We start from the raw sequence: 16511 nt of genomic DNA, 5'->3' as shown, positions 1-16511 counted from the left end.
TAGAATTTCGTCTCCTAGAGTTTTTGCTCACTCTTAATGCCACATTATTATACTCAGTCATACCACATACGAGAACCAGACATCACGAGGGCTGATGTTTTCAATATTGTCAAGGTTATACCAAAACCTTTCTTTTATTGCGAAAGCAACACTACGACAGCAAAAGCGAGACCTCGGGTGGCCGGAGGCATGGCGTGACTAGGCGTTAGCTACGGTCTCCCCATAAGAAAATCAGCCTGCCATATCGTTAGAATTCACATTACCCCTATGCCACAGGCAGGAGCTGGCAACTCGGGTATATGGGAGGGCGATATCAGAATCAGCCTGCCAGAACCGTTTGCATTCTTGTTACCCCTACGATACCCAGACACGTCCATACAGCTTGGATGAAGCATGACTTTATATGTGGGCTGGTCGCTTACGCTCTCGCGTCATACCCCTAAAGGATGACCATAAGTGTCCCCAATAATGCAGCACCTTACACTGACAGGGCGTGATAGGGGAATAAAGTAGCAGGCAAAGGAAGCTTCCGCCGATGCTTTCGCAATTGAACTAGGGTTAACCAGAGCTAAAGCACAACACAGTATGGGATTTTTACTACATAGCGCGGGCTTGGATTGAGAGCTGGAGCTGCATGTGAAAAATAATTATTTTTTATTTTTTCAACGCTGTACACTCATGACGTATGGTAACACCAGAAACCGCATTGGGTAAACGGAATAGATGTACACCTTCAACTCCTCTTCTATAGCTGTAAATGTGTTTACGATTTTTTACCAGTGGCAATATATAAAGTTCGAGAAGTAGTATTGATAAATGTTTCAACACTGTGAAAAGGTTTTCTTAAGTTTACAGGGTCGTCATCTCTTTTTTCGGTCTTTTTTTCATAAGCATGCATATTTAGGATTCAAAACAACTATAATAATCATCAGGTATTTTACATTTACCTGCGTCAACTTATTTTTTATCTTCATCGGCAGGTGAACTGCTATGTTACTGTCGCCATTTTTCAGCAATGGTGAGCCAGCTTAAGTTGAGGCAGGCTGTCACCGCAAGAAAAACAGAAAGGAGAACGTACAGAGGAATTCCAGATAATTCTTAAAAGATTTGTGAATTTTTAGCGGCTTATTGTCCAACTCCTCCATAACAGTCTATGTAATCGTGTATTCTCCCTAGGCATGCTTGCAAGGTGTTTGGAATTCATTTTCAAAAACGCATTACATTCTTCTAGGACGGCAATATTTGTCATGAGAGCAGGACAAAACTCTAAAACAAAATATAGCTCCGAAACAGGAAACATAGGTCATTTCTGTCAATATGCTCATTAAATTTGGCTCAAATATCACCCAGTTTCTCCCGAATACTTTCAAAAACGAAGCTTACTGGTTTTTCAATTGCAGGTTTAACTGCTAGGTGCGAGCGAAAGACAAGCGTTAAAAGCAAACCTAGAAACACGACGAACGCTTGGACCGTTCCCACGAACATGCGCATGACACCTTATCGCAATATCCTGCAGCTGCCTCGCCTTAAAAGTGCAATTTTAGAAAGACTGACTCGGTCATACTTGGCACCATTCGCAGCGGCTGGAATGAATAAAGCACACTGCGCTCCGGAACAGAGACCCGGGGAGGAAATAGAGAAGGGCTCACTCGCTCCCGAAGGCTGTGTTCCACAGTTGTGTGCTGAGGGTAGTGGACGGCGCTGCCTTGATTTTCTCTTCATCTTCCTTCACCCACTGGCTCTGCACAGGACCAGAGCAGTCTCCCCGTCCAACAGGCTCAACAGTGCCGGTGTAGCCAGCGGTTGAAGCCCAACGCTGCACATTTAATGTGATGCCAAATAAGAGAATGTTCACCCCCGAAAAAAAAAGCCCATATCTAGGTGATCGCTTTGAACACATTTTCAGTTAAAACTACTATCCGTTAGTCTCGTCGCTTTTTAAGTTCATTCAAAGACAATTCTAGAAGAAGGACTTCAGCAGAAAAAGGTTATCAAAACAGAGTGATGTTGAATGGTATTGAACTTCGCATCCCCCAATCACATGGGAACTGCGCAGCTATAGTGCCCGTGCAGCCGGTTTGTTGCGAGCATGGTTGCTCACTTCCTTGATGGTCTCGTTAGAACATGTAGGCCTCTGAGGCTAGATCGGAGCCACAAAAAGACGCCCGATGAACCGGCGGCGTTTCTTTTCTTTTGCACTACGGGTCAGGGAACGCCAATTTCACATCAAAGGTTGCGCTCCCATGCGACAGCGTACGGATCCTTTTTCTTTTTCTCACCAATGCATGCGTTGACTCGAGGGTCGCAAAACAATCCGAAGCCAACAACTCTAGAGCACCCTTAAAACACCCGAGTGGTTCTTCGCGCTACTCCCACTATCCCGCGATATCTACTTATCCGCTTCTTTTGAAGCGAAAAGCTTCACTAGGCTAGTCAATATCGGGTCAGGCGTACATGTGATCACTTTTAGCCACAGCTGCGCTTGCGCGAACTCGCCGGGTGACGTCACTAGGAGACGCGCAGGTGTTTGAAGCGAAAAGCTTCACTACAAGCGACCTAGTCGAGCTTCGACTATGCCGTATGCTGTGTGCGTATGCCGGGGCGTCACAGTCAAGGCCAAATGTGCAGCCTTCTCACCAAGCTCTGCCGGCGTTGCCTATCAACGCTAAAGAGGTGTGCGACTACTCCTGATTACAAAAAATAATTAGTATCTATCCGTGAATCAAACCTCCATTCCTTGGATCCCCAGTCGAACGCTTTACCGCTGTGCCACGCCTCTGGTTTTTTTTTTAATGCATGGAAGTAGTTCGAGCAATTTAAATAGCTCCCATTTATAGCTCCCCCCCCCCCCCCCCGCGGGACGCTTCAAAGACGCGCTGATGCTAATGGAGACCTCTGATGTTGCTTTTATTTTAAGGCTGTGATGGCTGCTATTGACCGTTTAATATCTGAAGGAAGACAGGGCACGAGAGTGTGAGAAATGTTAATCATAGCGAAGATATATGAACCTCATATTTTTGTTGTATGCTCTCAATGAGGTGAATGTCATAATGGTTATGAAGGCTCCAGACATAAGAAACAGAATCCACGAAAGGACGAATTAAAGATTTATACATTAGTCTTAGCCTCCTTTGGAGAATTGCAGAAACTGTGCCTCAAATACCCAAGCTTACCGATTGTCTTAGCTCAAAATAAATTAATATGTCTTGGCCAATATATCTTAGTGGTTAATATGGCGCAAAAATACTTTATTCCGAAACCTTGTTCAAGGATAAATCACCGAAAAAGTAAGTGACCAATGATGGAAACGTACTATTAGAAAATGACACTATCACTGTTTTTGTAAAAGTTGTTTTCGTTTGCCAAGTGTAACACCAGGTACAGAAGCTGAAAAAAGAGGAATTTACTTCAAGGTTATCTTCTGGTGTGTTACTCACGCGATATAAAACTGACATCCACATGACAGCGTATGGGTGAAGTGACGTTATCAGCTGTCATTAACATATAGTAAAAACAATAAACAAAGAACAGACCCTCTGTCCGTTCTTGTTCCGTGGTTTTCTCGTTCTACGGGCGGCCAGAGCTAAATCGTGTTGCGCCATTATGACACGCTTTTTGTTTCTTTCAAAGCGCTTGGAGCCTATAAAAATTAATTCGGGCCATGCGAAGGACTTTCGCACCGCGCAACTGTGAGAACACTACCGTCGGTGTCACACTACACTGTTTCTAGCCGGACTTTCACGCGTGAGGTTCCGTCTGGATGTGTAGTCTACCTGGTAAGCGCGCATTGGTAACTTACGTATGATGATCAGTGCTGGCTTTGAAAATTTCGCTGGCATGTTTCATCACTCTATTTGTGATCTTGATATAATACAGAACGAACATTTTCGAGTTATTCTTGTTCGACACTCTATACCGAATTGTACGGATACACCAACTCTTTCGAGTACTTTGAGCCAGTCCATTTGTAAGAGGTGCTAGTTTGCTCCATTCCTATGTCGTCTTCTAACTGCTGGGTTTAATTTTCAACTGCACTCAACAAGCAGGTTTCGAGCCCAAGAGAAAGACGAAGTTTGACTAAAGCTGAAAGGCCCAAAAGGACCTTGTCAAAAATACGGCAGTGTGTATCCTGAAAAGTGACACTAATTGCGCCACCGTCACCAGCTTTACTCGCTGGTTCGTTGTCTCTCCAGGCGGCTGAATTGAATGTCCCTCTCTCGTGGCTCTTGGCGCTTTCTGCAGTGTGCGAAACACGAAAACGCATTTTGTGATGTCGATGCATGTGAATAAACAAAGGTGGTAGGAATGGGAGAGCGCCCTTTCTACCATTTGTCCAAATTGAGAAAACAGTGGTGAGTTGTGTGTCCGCTGGCCTGCGAAAATTCGACGTACACGACAGCTTAAGATCACGCTGTACGAACTCAAGACGCGGCGTCACAATTCGATAGCACCAGCAAAAAAACTTCCCAGTTGTTCTGGAGGGAAGGCTAGGACTAGATTGACTGAATGCTTCAACTGTCTATGAGTTCGTGCTGCATGAACCACCCAAGACTTGGCAGCATACATTGTGCCACGTGTGGAAGACTGTCAGTATAACGGTGTGCTCTTTTTTGTTCTCGTGGAATCGGCTGCGCTAGCTAACTGACTGACCGCTGGGCACGGCCATTCGTGCCTTTAAAAGGGCACCTCGTCTCCTCATCTGCATCCCTGCGCAACTATTAAGTCACGTGGGTGGTGCGATGTGACCGATCCTAAACAATAACTATACTTATCTACAAACCTTTCATCACTGTTCCGGGGTCGGGCCGGAAGAGGAGTCAATGCGCCAAGGAAGTCTCAAGTTTGTCGTTAAGGCCGAGCACATAACTAAGAGATTACTGATTAGGCATTATATTGAACGCCACCTCCGTCACCTTTCATCGATCGTGGTATTTTTCCGCCTTGCTGGACTTCCAACTGAACTCAACGAAACGTAGTTTTGGTCGCCGCAAGCTTAATATGCTTCGCCATTCGCAACACACCATTTGGCGAATGCCACTGGCGAGCAAAGCGTTCGCGAAAAAGTTCGCGCTTTCAGTGTTTTTCCATTTCCCCGTTCACTCCGTGATGTCCGCTGTTTTATAGGATTGTGCTCATATTTTCACCACTTCATCCAGAACGCATAGATAGATTTGAACGAGAAAAGGGCAGTTTAGTGTCTGGTATGGATTGTTTAGAAAATGAAGTAGTTTTGTTAAGGGCAGAAAATCCGAAACTGCTAGAACAGCATCCATAAATGGAAAAAAATGGCCGTCTTTGTCCTTGGAACCAACGAGGATGGTCATTCCAGTGAGGGCCACGTGGCTGGGACCAGCACTGTCATGAAAGGCATAAGTAATGTAGGTCAGGCGGACTGTCCTTGGAAACAACGAAAACGAATATTCCAGTGCGGGCCATGTGGCTGGGACCAGCACTGGCATGGAAGGCATAACCAAAGTAGGTCACGCGGATCCGAACTGAGAGAGTTATTTAGAAGCTTCTACTAAGAAGTCGGAAAAAAAAAGGAAGAAGTAAGGAAGAATGAAAATCCCAGAGAGAAGGACACAGACAACCGAAAGCAGGAGCCAGCAGTTGGGAGAGGGAGAGAGAATGCCCAGGTGCTTATCGCCGGAGATTCTAACATGAGCAGGTGCAAGCGAGATATCTTGGAACGTGTAAAGGGTGATAAGCAAGTGTTAGTTGGAACCTTCCCAGGGATGACCATGAGGGCAGTGCTGAGAGTAAAAATAGGCTGTTAAAATTTTCCGCACAGAGCAATATGGTGATAGTAGCCGCGATGCTAAACGATCTCTAAATGGTGAGCTGCAGGAGTGGTGGAAAGTTTAGCTAAGCAAGTTGACGATATCGTGGAGATAACACAGCAAGAACATAGTTGTATGCACAGTACAGGAGATTCTAGGATCCAACGCAAAGCTGGAAAGGGACGCGGTGTCAGTTATCATGAAATAAGAAAGTTAAGGCTGGAGAAGCGTTTCGAAGTGGTTGAGGTAAACAGGAAGGTGTGTAAAGCAGGTTTTGGCAGGGCTTTTCAGCGAGATGGCATTCATTTTAAAAGAAGCGTGGAAGCAGAGATCGGCTGGTGCCTGGCAGGCAGGGCTGTAGCTTTTTAGCGACACGACCAATTTATAGTAAACGGAGAAACAAAATGCGAATGACAAATCACGTGGGACTTTCGCAACACGCAGACGACCATTGACTACCATCTAATGTCGCAGGCAATTTATAGCAAGGTCACCAAAATGGAATTAGACGAAGAAGGAGGGTGTAGTCTAGGAAGTGATCATAAACGTATTAGTCTGCAGATGGAGTCCTTGCTGAAAAGATAAATGGAACTTAGAGAAAACGTAAACGCAAAATTAAACGACGGTCGAACAGCGCAGATAAGCAGCAGACATACAGGAAGCAGAAGAGAAAAGCCCCATGGAAGGCTGGGATTATGAGCAGGTAGAACTACTCATAAGGAGGAGAATTAAGGAGGGTAAAGTAGCAAACTGCTCGAATAGAAAGAAGAAGCCACAGATCTGGTGGAATAAGGAAATCAAGGAAGCCATTGAACAACGGCGGGATGCTGCAAGGGAACACCGAGAAGCAAAGAAAGCGCAGGTATATTAGGAGAAAATCGGCCCAAAATGGGAATCTTATCGACAAATGAAACTTGATGTACAGGCCCTCGTCCAAGGTAAAATAAAGCAGTCCACCGATCGCTGGATGGCTGACATACACGATGCCTCTAGAGGCGGACCAAGAAACTTATGGAACCATATAAACTGGCTATAGGTAAAAGAATCAAAGAAAGCAGGACCGGATTCAAGATAATGAGGGAAGGTGTTTAGAGAGACAATGCAGTGAACTGTACATCAAATCAGTTATAGCCGAGTCATTTAAGAGCCACGATAGTGTAATCTCCGCAAATCAGGAAGCAACACAAGATAGCAGATTAATGAACTGGTCCAGGCTGATTAAAGCACATGGTTCAAGAAGTAAGGAAACGTTGTTAAAAGCTTTAGAAACAGTCATAACGAATTAGCAAATTCCGGACAGCTGGCGGTAGAGTAAAATGAATTTGATTTATAAAGGGAAAGGAGAAAGGATGCACATAACATCCTACAGGCCGATTACCTTACCATCTGTTATGAGCAAGTCGGAGATGCAGGCGGTGCAATGAAAGGTACAAGCATGGGTACAAAGCAAAAAGATACTCGGAGAACTTCAGAACGGCTTTAGAAATGGTAGTCGCTTAGATGATAGCCTGTTCATGCGTACCCAATGCATCGAAATATCTAGAATGGAAAATATACTTTTGTATTTGGCCTTTTCGGACGTAAATGGGGTGTACGACAACGTAAACAAGGAACACCTGTGGAACATATTAAAAGAAGAAGGTATCGGTTATGAGATCACAGTTCATACAGGAAATATACCGGGATAACGAAGTAGAAATTACATGGGAAGGGATAAGAAGTACGGAAGCTGTCAACGTAGGCAAAGGATTAAGACAAGGTTGTCCTCCATCACCGCTGCTGCTCATGCTTTATATGATACACCTGGAACGAAGGATACAAGAAAGTAACTTAGGTTCAAACCTGTCATATAGATTAGGTGGAAAGGCGGTAGAGCCGCGCCTCCCCGGTTTGATGTATGCAGACGATATTGTGCTGCCAGCTGAGAGTCTGGAAGAATTGCAAACTCTAGTTAAGTATTGCGGAGACGAAGGGGATGCTCTAGGCTTGAGTTTTAGCGCAGTTAAGTCGGGTCTGATGATTTTAAACGGCTCAACTGATCAGGGTATTAAAATACAAGGCCATGAAATACCCAGAGTAGCAGAATACAAAGATCTCAGGGTATAGGTAAACGAAGGATTGGCATACATTGGAAATCATGAGCAATCACTTAAGGCCAAAGGGTGAAGAAATGCCGGGTTAATGAAGCATATGGGATTGTGAGGATACAAGAGGTATGAGGTTTTGAGGTGTTTTTGAAAAGGAATTAGGGTGCCCGGGCTTACTTTCGGAATTGCGGTTTTGTGCCTAAAGTCAGAGGGGCAGTCAACGTTAAAATAATCAGAGAGGCGTCGGACGATTAGCACTAGGTGCCCACGGCACAACCACAAGAGGTGGTACAGGGAGATATGGGCTAGGCATCTTTCGAAGTACGGGAAGCTCAGAGTAAAATATTATATGAGGAACGCCTGAGGAAATTGAGCAGTAAAAGATGGGCAACTAAAGTATTTAAATACCTATACCTAAAACGCGTTGACGCACAATGGAGGAAAAGAACTAGGAAACTAACCAGCAAGTATGCTGGTCACTAGGACGAAGAAAAAAAGCGTTAAGCAACAGGTAAAAAAAACAGAAGGTAAAAATTGGATAAATTCGATGGAAAAGAAACACTGTGGAACTATACTGAAAGTGGAAAAAGCAGATCAGGAAGGAAGCTTTCTTTGATAACTCAAGAGGAATTGCCTTATTTTTTGAAGCTATCGATCAGGGTGCCTTAGAACAAGCAGCTAGAACAAGAAATTTAACAATGAAGATGACGCTTGTGCAGTACGTGGTAACTCCACTGAAACAACTGACCATAATATGCTCTTCCGGAAGTCTATGCAGGCGCAGTTACTCTATCTGAAGCTCTGGGGTTTAGAGATACCAATGGCCGGGTGAATAAACCTGCGGTGGAAGCTAATAAAAAACGACTGGACGATCGGTGGCTTAAACGCAGAAAAGTGATATAATGTTAGTTATGTTGAAACAAAGATTCAATAATTAGAAGGATGGTATAGTTAACTAATCTAAAAGAATAATTAAGATATAGGGGGAAAAATGAGCATGATAGCAACTGCTACCACCCCGTTTCAAAGGAGACGCTCCTAAATTCCATCCATCCATCCATTCATCACATTTTTGACATCGCGCGCTCGTGCTCGGAGTGATCGAAACCAAAACAAATACTGATAAATACCCCGATAATTAACTGAGCTGTGCTGGGACATATAGCGTTAAATCCAGTTTGGGACCATCGTGGACTGATTAAAGCAAAAATAAACGAAACAAGAAATGTACCGTCATTGCCAAAAGTAACCAGGCTGCGCGGTTTGTTCCTTAGCCCCGTTGTGCACAGTTTGAGATATCTCAAACTTTTAACCACTTATACGGAAAGGAAGCCACTCACCCTTATCTGTGAAGACCATTTTTTGCCTTTTAGGATAGAAAAAGAGCTCTAAACACTGCTGAGAAAGAAACCCGTCAGCCTAGTTATTTTTGGCAAAGACGGTACGTGTCTATACTAATTTAACGCGTGCACTGACAGCTTTCTACCGAAAGCCGGAACCAACTATTCGACGAACTAGCACGAATGTCTCACCGTCACCCGGGCCACATAAAAATTTGAGATCTAGTAGCAAGAACGACAGTTCAATGTCGGGAGTGACCACAATGAATTGTGGTGGAGTGCCAGTTTGGAGGACCATCCAGGCGCCTCGATCGATAATACCTGCGCCTTTAGGATTTAGACGTCGCCGCCATCTACAAGCTCAGACGAGAGCACCCAGATGGGAACCAACTATCACAAGCCTGTGTCGACAGCCACTGGAATAATGTAATGACTCCTTTTTGAAACCGTAGGCACTAGCGATTTCGCACAACATCAGCGCACACGCATCGAAGTACAGTGGCTCATAGATTTCCTGGTAGGCAGTCATTTCCGTACTCCAAGGTTGTCTAAATGTCGATTAACATATTTCCATAGCGGCGTCCTCGTGAATAAAAACTTTGCACTCAACACGACCGGCTACCTTTTTGTTGCTTCATAGGGGCTTCGTGAATAAATCCTACAAAACTCATAATAAGCAAACCTCTCGCGTTTCGGACTTAACTCGTATTCTCCACCGTTTTTAGAAGTATTACTGGCTATGACTGTCCGGTGACGTCGCACACCATGTAAGGAGTTACCGCGAAAGGCAGCGCCGCAAAACACCGCAAACAAGACCTGCAAGAATTCTGCAGTCAATCCAACCAGTCATGAGAATGCTCCAACAGGTGGCACTTAAGTTACGCGGCCCCTTCACGACATCGACATTCGGCAACAAGTGAAGAACAGTAGCAAGGGAGTGCATGATTCGCAAACGCGATGCAAAATTCCTTCGTAGTGGTACCGTTGTAGAATTCGCCAATTTTCTGTTGAAAGCATCCTAATAATGCATTGGCGCCTCCGAAATGATCACGACTGAGAAATGTATTGAGACTCTGCTAAATAAATGAATGCTTCTTTTAACCTGTAGTAGTGCCGTGAAAATTCGTTCACCATTTTGCTTGCGCTAAATGCCCCCGAGGGGCCGCTTTATCGCTTTCCTTGAAATGCCAATGCGCTGTGATATATCTCGAACAATCATACGCCAATGCTTCCGTAGGGCATTCCGTAGTTCGAGGACTGTCTAGATTGTCTGCTGCTATCGCCGCTGCGATGAAGTAGATACACGTATTATGCTTGCAAGAGCTTACCCGTTAAGTAATTGCTTTAGCAAGCCTTTCATTGTCCTCCTGAGTGATTACGGCCGTGACAGCTACATGACGGTGTGAAGCCAGTACAAAAAGCAACACGAAAATTTCTGTACGCCCAGCAGAGTTTATGCGCGGCTATTAACCACGAAACTGATGAAATAGAAATTGGTCCAGTAATTTCAGTATATTTTGAGTATAATTACCTCACAAAACCACAGCAGAACTACAGACTACCAAAAATTACTACAGAAAAAAACAAAGAACCACAAAATGCACTCAACAACATAAAGGATCGCGTTACACTAGGACTACAAAATATTCTGCAGTTTTCAGATGATTCTATCGTGGTTTTCGACCTGTAATTCAAAAATATGTGTATATTACATACTAAAATCTATGGCTAACTGGTACACCATCTGCAAACCACACTGCAATCATTTCCCTTGGTACATATATTGCATTGAAGAAACTACTCGGAAAATGTTCTGAAAAGCAAGATTAAGGAGGGTAGTTCTACCTAAGCTGTATGCAGCACAGAGTATTCGGCACTTTTTAGCCACAAGAAAGCAAATCCCTGATGCTCATTGACTAACATTACTATGTCGAAAATGACACGGGTAACTTACAGAGGAGTCGATGAGCTCTGCGTTTACATTTAGCGGCTACATTACGATTCCAGCACCGAACTCACCTTAAGCCGGGTTCTCAGCGCAATATTGGCAGATAGAAGAAAAGGCTTTCAATAATTTTCAGTAGCTAGGTTCATGACGTCTGTAATGCAGGTTACGTTCGCATCGTTCATACTTCAATTGCTCTTCATTTACACACGCCCTCCTTATTGAAGGGAACAAAATGTAGCGCACCAAGACAAGGACAGAGAAAGAAGACACACACAGCGCTCCTTATTAATTGCTTCTACGCCGTTGTCATCTGGTCAGACATTGAGCGAATATTTTAGACAGAATTTTACTGTTTCAAACATGCATTTCTTTACAGGTCCGAGATCACTGGCATGTGAAGCTTGCCACGGCAATCAAGCTCCGTGCTGAAATGAATGTATAATGTCATTTTAGTGCATCCTTTTTGAATAGCGAACCCACCTCGATTTTCCCCAGGACACCGAGCATTCCTTCTCGCTGCTGGTCGGGCCATGTGATTGCTTCTTTGGCAAGCCGAATCAGCTTGTGGGTAGCTGCAAGGTCGTTCTGCAATTTCCGATTTTCTTCCTTCACAGCAGCCAGCTTCTTTTCAACGTCCTCTTGTTCAGCCTTCGTAAAAAGTGCAATGAACACGTGGAAGCACGGAAGGTAGTTTTTGTCATAACACACTCGTTTTTAAGCAAAATCTATCCGACGAAGGCATAGCAAAGAAGGTGCCTAGAATGCATTGAAACGCAGTTCGGGCGAACATATGATCGTGCCGCCCGAAAACCTATAAAGACAAGGATCGAAATTGTAATTTATCAGCAGCGGGAAATAAAATGCTAAAGTAAAAGTGTTTAATTATTAGATCGTCAGCATTGAAGCCACTGATAGTCAATTTCCGCTCGTATTCACAAACTACGGGTAGCACAAAGCACCGAATGCCGATGTCGAGCACAATTGACCAATTGCTGTCCGTATTTTATATTCCCGTGTCCTCGTGTTCACCTCTCGTTTCACGACCACCATGGGAAAAAATTCTCTAATACAAAATAAACTTTTTAATCGATACTACACCGTTCAATATAGAAGTGTACAGTCTATGTCATTTTGTAGAGCTCTCGACCTGTGCGCACCGCGCAATTAAATATCAGTTTAGAATTTGGCCAACTGCTTTCTGGCAAGCCTCTGGGGCTACATTGATTGTAGATTGAGTTGGCTGCAATTGCGCGCACACGTGTCATGTAAGCTCTGGAAGCTGCGACAAGGCGCCGATTTCTCTGCAGCAGGGTGCACCACTCGAGCCCTATACACAAGTGTGTCGCGGTCCGTCCTTATTTCAAAGCAGTAACTTTTAAATTAAGCGTCAACAGTTGGTGCACATTTTACCTGCATGGTCTAAGAAGCGCAAACTCATAGACTTGCGAACAGCGTCTGATTTTCAAGCACGAAGCTCGGACGTAGAACAGCAGAGGCGTCTGATATAAACGTGGTTGGGCACACCCAGTTCTCTTTGTTTTTGAGGCACGGACGGCTACTCGCGCCCTGCTGACACTTAAAGGCAGACATCGCAGATGTGCCCTTGCTGCAGCAAATCTTCATAGTAATTAGCCCAAGAGGAACTGGAGCGCTCATCAAGAGGTTACTTTCACGCCCACACCAGGCAGCCGTTTTCCTAATGCGGCGCAAGTGAGCGGAGGCGTGAAACTCGAGATCTGCACAATCAGCATTTACCGCAGCGTAATTCTGTCCTATCAGAAATACTCTGCTGCAATGTACGTTGCTTCATTTTTTGCTGGCTGATTTTGACGGACAAGCATATCGGAATGAGACATAGAAACAAGCGCACATGTAGGAGAAATATGAATCATACCCGTATCGCGGATCACTAATTGTTTCCCTGGCAAACAAATAGAGAAAGTAACTCTTTTTACTTACTGGGCATTACAGTTCGTCGGAAAGCCGGGTGTATTCGACGGCTTTGAATTTGCCCCCCATAGTCCATCTGACAAAATATATCCAATAATGCGAAACGCAACGCTCCTTAACATGAAAAAAATGACATTGCTTAGAGATAAAAGAATCTGCTGCAGAAGTTTTTTATCTGGCCTTGATTTAATTTGGGCTTTCTGAAGGAGGAATATAAACTTCGTGACACTGTGGTCAGAAAAAAGCTGGCTCGCGTAGTTATCAAGCGCAGATAATGGGAAAATCACTTCTACTTCACTCGACCGCCTACGGCACTGAATTCCCTGCACTGAAAGAAGAGGTGCCATCTGCCTTTACAAAGATACATCAGGTCAATTCGGTGGTCTCCGCATGCCGGCGTTATCCTGATGTTTTCACCAATAATCGGAATGCGGGATATGCAATGACATATGAAGGGTCTGTGTGGGCGCACTGACGGCAGCGGTAAAAAAATGCTACATCTCTAAGAGGGCAAGAATCTAGTTATTGTGAATAGACAAACGAAATATATAAGGAGAGATGAGAGAATTCTTGAATAGACAAGCGACCATTTATTACTAGTTAAGGCGGCCAGGAATGAACACTAATCTCACGAAGATGGAAATAGATGAGGAAGGAGTGCAAAACCTGGGAAATAAATAGAAGCGTTCTGGTCTTCAGAGAAACCACACAGTCAAAGAAAGAAAAATTATGGAAATCCAGGGAAGAAACCCAAATTTCCCCGACAAACATCTAGCTGTGATAGCACCAGAGATTGAGGATACGGCAGAGAAAAAACACAAGGAGGAGTGGGATTATAACAAGTTAGTATAGCTCGTTCCTAGAATTCAATAAATAAAAGCGTTAAATAGGTACAAAATAGGAGCGGGCCTTGTGGAATGGAAAAATTAAGCATGCGATTGAACGAAGACGGGTGGCGTCTACAGAACGCGGGGAGGCAAGTAAGGTGCAGCTTTCTCAAGACGAATATTGAGAAAATGAGAATCCTATCGGCGAAAAAATTCTGGAAGTGCAGGCAGTAGTGCACAATAAAAGAAAGCAGTTTATCGATCGTTCTATGACAGAAGTGAGCGACCATACACAAAGTGGCAGGGGGGAGCGAAGAAATTTTTGAGCCATGTAAGCTGTTTGGGTAAAAAGAATCAAAGAGCGTAGACAGATTCAGGCTCCAAGGGAAAATGTCTAGATGGGAACGATGCTATAACATACCCTACCTCAGCTACAGCCGAATAATATTGGCGAGATGATGCGATAATCTCCTATAATGCAAAATAAGGATCAGAAAGTTTTACAGAAAGTAACTTAGCAATGGCCAATCTGAGCTACAAGGAAGACACAAATATTTCATATGTAGTACAACTGTAGAGATGAATGAAATTCCCATCAAGCTGATTGACGCCATTGGTTCAAGAAGCAAGGAAACTTTAGAATGATTTCAAACAGTCAAAAATACTTTCTGAATTGTAGGTGACAGCAATTCAGAGATCAAAAAGCAAAACAAAAATCAAGCAAACCTTTAAACAAATCGGAGATAAGAACAAAATTCATTTAGACCAAACACTACAAGTCAGTTTTGCACAGTATACAGAGACAAAGAGAAGAGAGATACGAACCACGCCCACACTACCAACTGTAATAAGAATCTGAAAACATTATGCAGCACCAACTAGCCCCTCAAGCCGTTAATTTAAGCCGTTATTTTCAGTTTTGTACAAACTGGACATGAAGGCAACAAAATAAAAATTCAGGCATTAGTAGAATGTAATCTATTGAAGGAACTGCAGAAAGGGTTTCCAAGTGGTAAGTGTTAGATGATAGCATTTTCGTGGTAACGCGCGATGAATAGGAATAGCCAGGGCGGGAAACAGACTGCTGTTTGTAGACTTTCAGGGCACAAGCGGTGCGTCCGAAAGCATAAATGGACAATGCTGTGAAACAGATTCAAATATAAAGGCATCGCCGAAATAAGAACTGAAAAAATTGGGCTAGTTGATGAGGCTTCATACTAAATTAAGCGAACTCCGCCCCATCCCACGAAAGAATAGGGCGGAGTACGTCCAGAAGTCTCATGTTTGTATTGGCTCCGGAGTCACGCCTGTCCTGAGTGACATTTTCCTTAGTAAAGTGGATAAAAAACTAGCGGAAGATCTTCCTGACCTTACAGCAATTGTTTTCCGGTACGTGGATGATTTTTTGAATATCTTGAAAGCAAGCTCTCTTCGAATTAATCCGGACGTTCTCAAGTGTTTCAGAGTAAGGGGCGAAAGTTTGAGGCTTACCGTTGAATGGCGACCTTCAGGATCCATCCTGTTCCTTGAGCTGAAGATCAGCAGTCACGGGAGTAGAAGGTGCTGGGTGTACAACCCGAGGACAAAAAAACCGCCCCTTAACTACAAAGCTTGAAATTGCTTGAAAGCGTGCCGTTCAAAATCCTGTAACCACAAGGCGGAGGCAGGCTTCCAGGGACAATTACACAAGCTAAAAGAAGCTGGTTTATCTGATCGAACCTTGTCTCAGCTCGCTGAAAGGATCCTGTTTACGACGGGAAGATCCGAGGAAAGCTCGGGTAAATGTATGGTGGGAATACCCTACGTCCGCGGCATTCCAGATCGCCTGAAAAAAGGGGGTGTGCGGTACAGAGTTCACGTGGTTTTCACCGCGAAGAATAAGATGTGTTGTGTGCGCAGTGCTGTGCGCGACAGGCTTGAGCGTGGTGGTGATAGTTCGAAGATGGGATGCACGATAGACAACAAAAAGAGGCTTACACACGGTCACACAGGTGTTTTGTACCAAATTCCGTTTTCTGGTGGCAAGAACTACATTGGCCAGACTGGCGGCCATGTGAATGAACGTCTGGCGGAACACCGTAGGTCGTTGAAATGTGCTGTGTCGTCCAACCTTGCTTTGCAAAGCAGAGGTTGCAAAGATTATTTTCCCTTGCTGAATAAAACGAATATCTTGTTTAAACTCAGTAAACTGATATGAAGTAAGCTGGTGGACGCTCACCTGATAAAACAAGAAGCGGACGCGCATGTCGGATCACCTTCAGTTAGCGTGCTTGATAAGGAGATAGCTTATTTACGTAGCTTCTTCAGTACGGGCGCACACAAAGAGTGGTTGGTTTGATGAATTACATCCTTTTCGATTTCTTTAGTGGTTGTCTGTTTTTAGGCCATGTAGGTTTGATTTGATTATGCTTTATATCGCAGCAGTGAAAGTGAGGGTAGTGGTTCTTTTTCTTTGTTGTCTGGTTAAGTAGACCTATAAAGATTCCTTTCTGTAATAAGTAGTGTGTTGTGTCTAGTCGCTCGCTTTGTTGCTGTTTTTCGTGCAGTTTAGTATGCATCGGCCAAGAGGTAATCGCATT

General features: G+C 44.0%; 1 protein-coding gene across 1 annotated transcript in view; it reads right to left on the bottom strand.

The window, feature by feature from the left end:
- Positions 1 to 16010, bottom strand: part of LOC146184198 (uncharacterized) — a 29456-nt gene extending 13446 nt beyond the window's left edge. Inside the window, exons 1-3 of the mRNA XM_084609303.1 lie at positions 15424 to 16010; positions 11636 to 11803; positions 1650 to 1816 (exon numbers count right to left, since the gene is read on the bottom strand). Of these exons, the coding sequence (XP_084465429.1) occupies positions 1650 to 1816; positions 11636 to 11803; positions 15424 to 15450 (362 nt within the window). The 5' untranslated portion in view covers positions 15451 to 16010. The remainder of the gene's footprint in view (positions 1 to 1649; positions 1817 to 11635; positions 11804 to 15423) is intronic.
- Positions 16011 to 16511: the final 501 nt, after the last annotated feature.

This window comes from Amblyomma maculatum, chromosome 7 (genome assembly GCF_055883805.1).
Source record: "Amblyomma maculatum isolate TAMU_Amacu chromosome 7, ASM5588380v1, whole genome shotgun sequence".
NCBI lineage: Eukaryota > Metazoa > Arthropoda > Arachnida > Ixodida > Ixodidae > Amblyomma > Amblyomma maculatum.
Note: the sequence above shows the minus strand (reverse complement) of the source record. Positions and strands in the feature narration are given on the sequence as shown.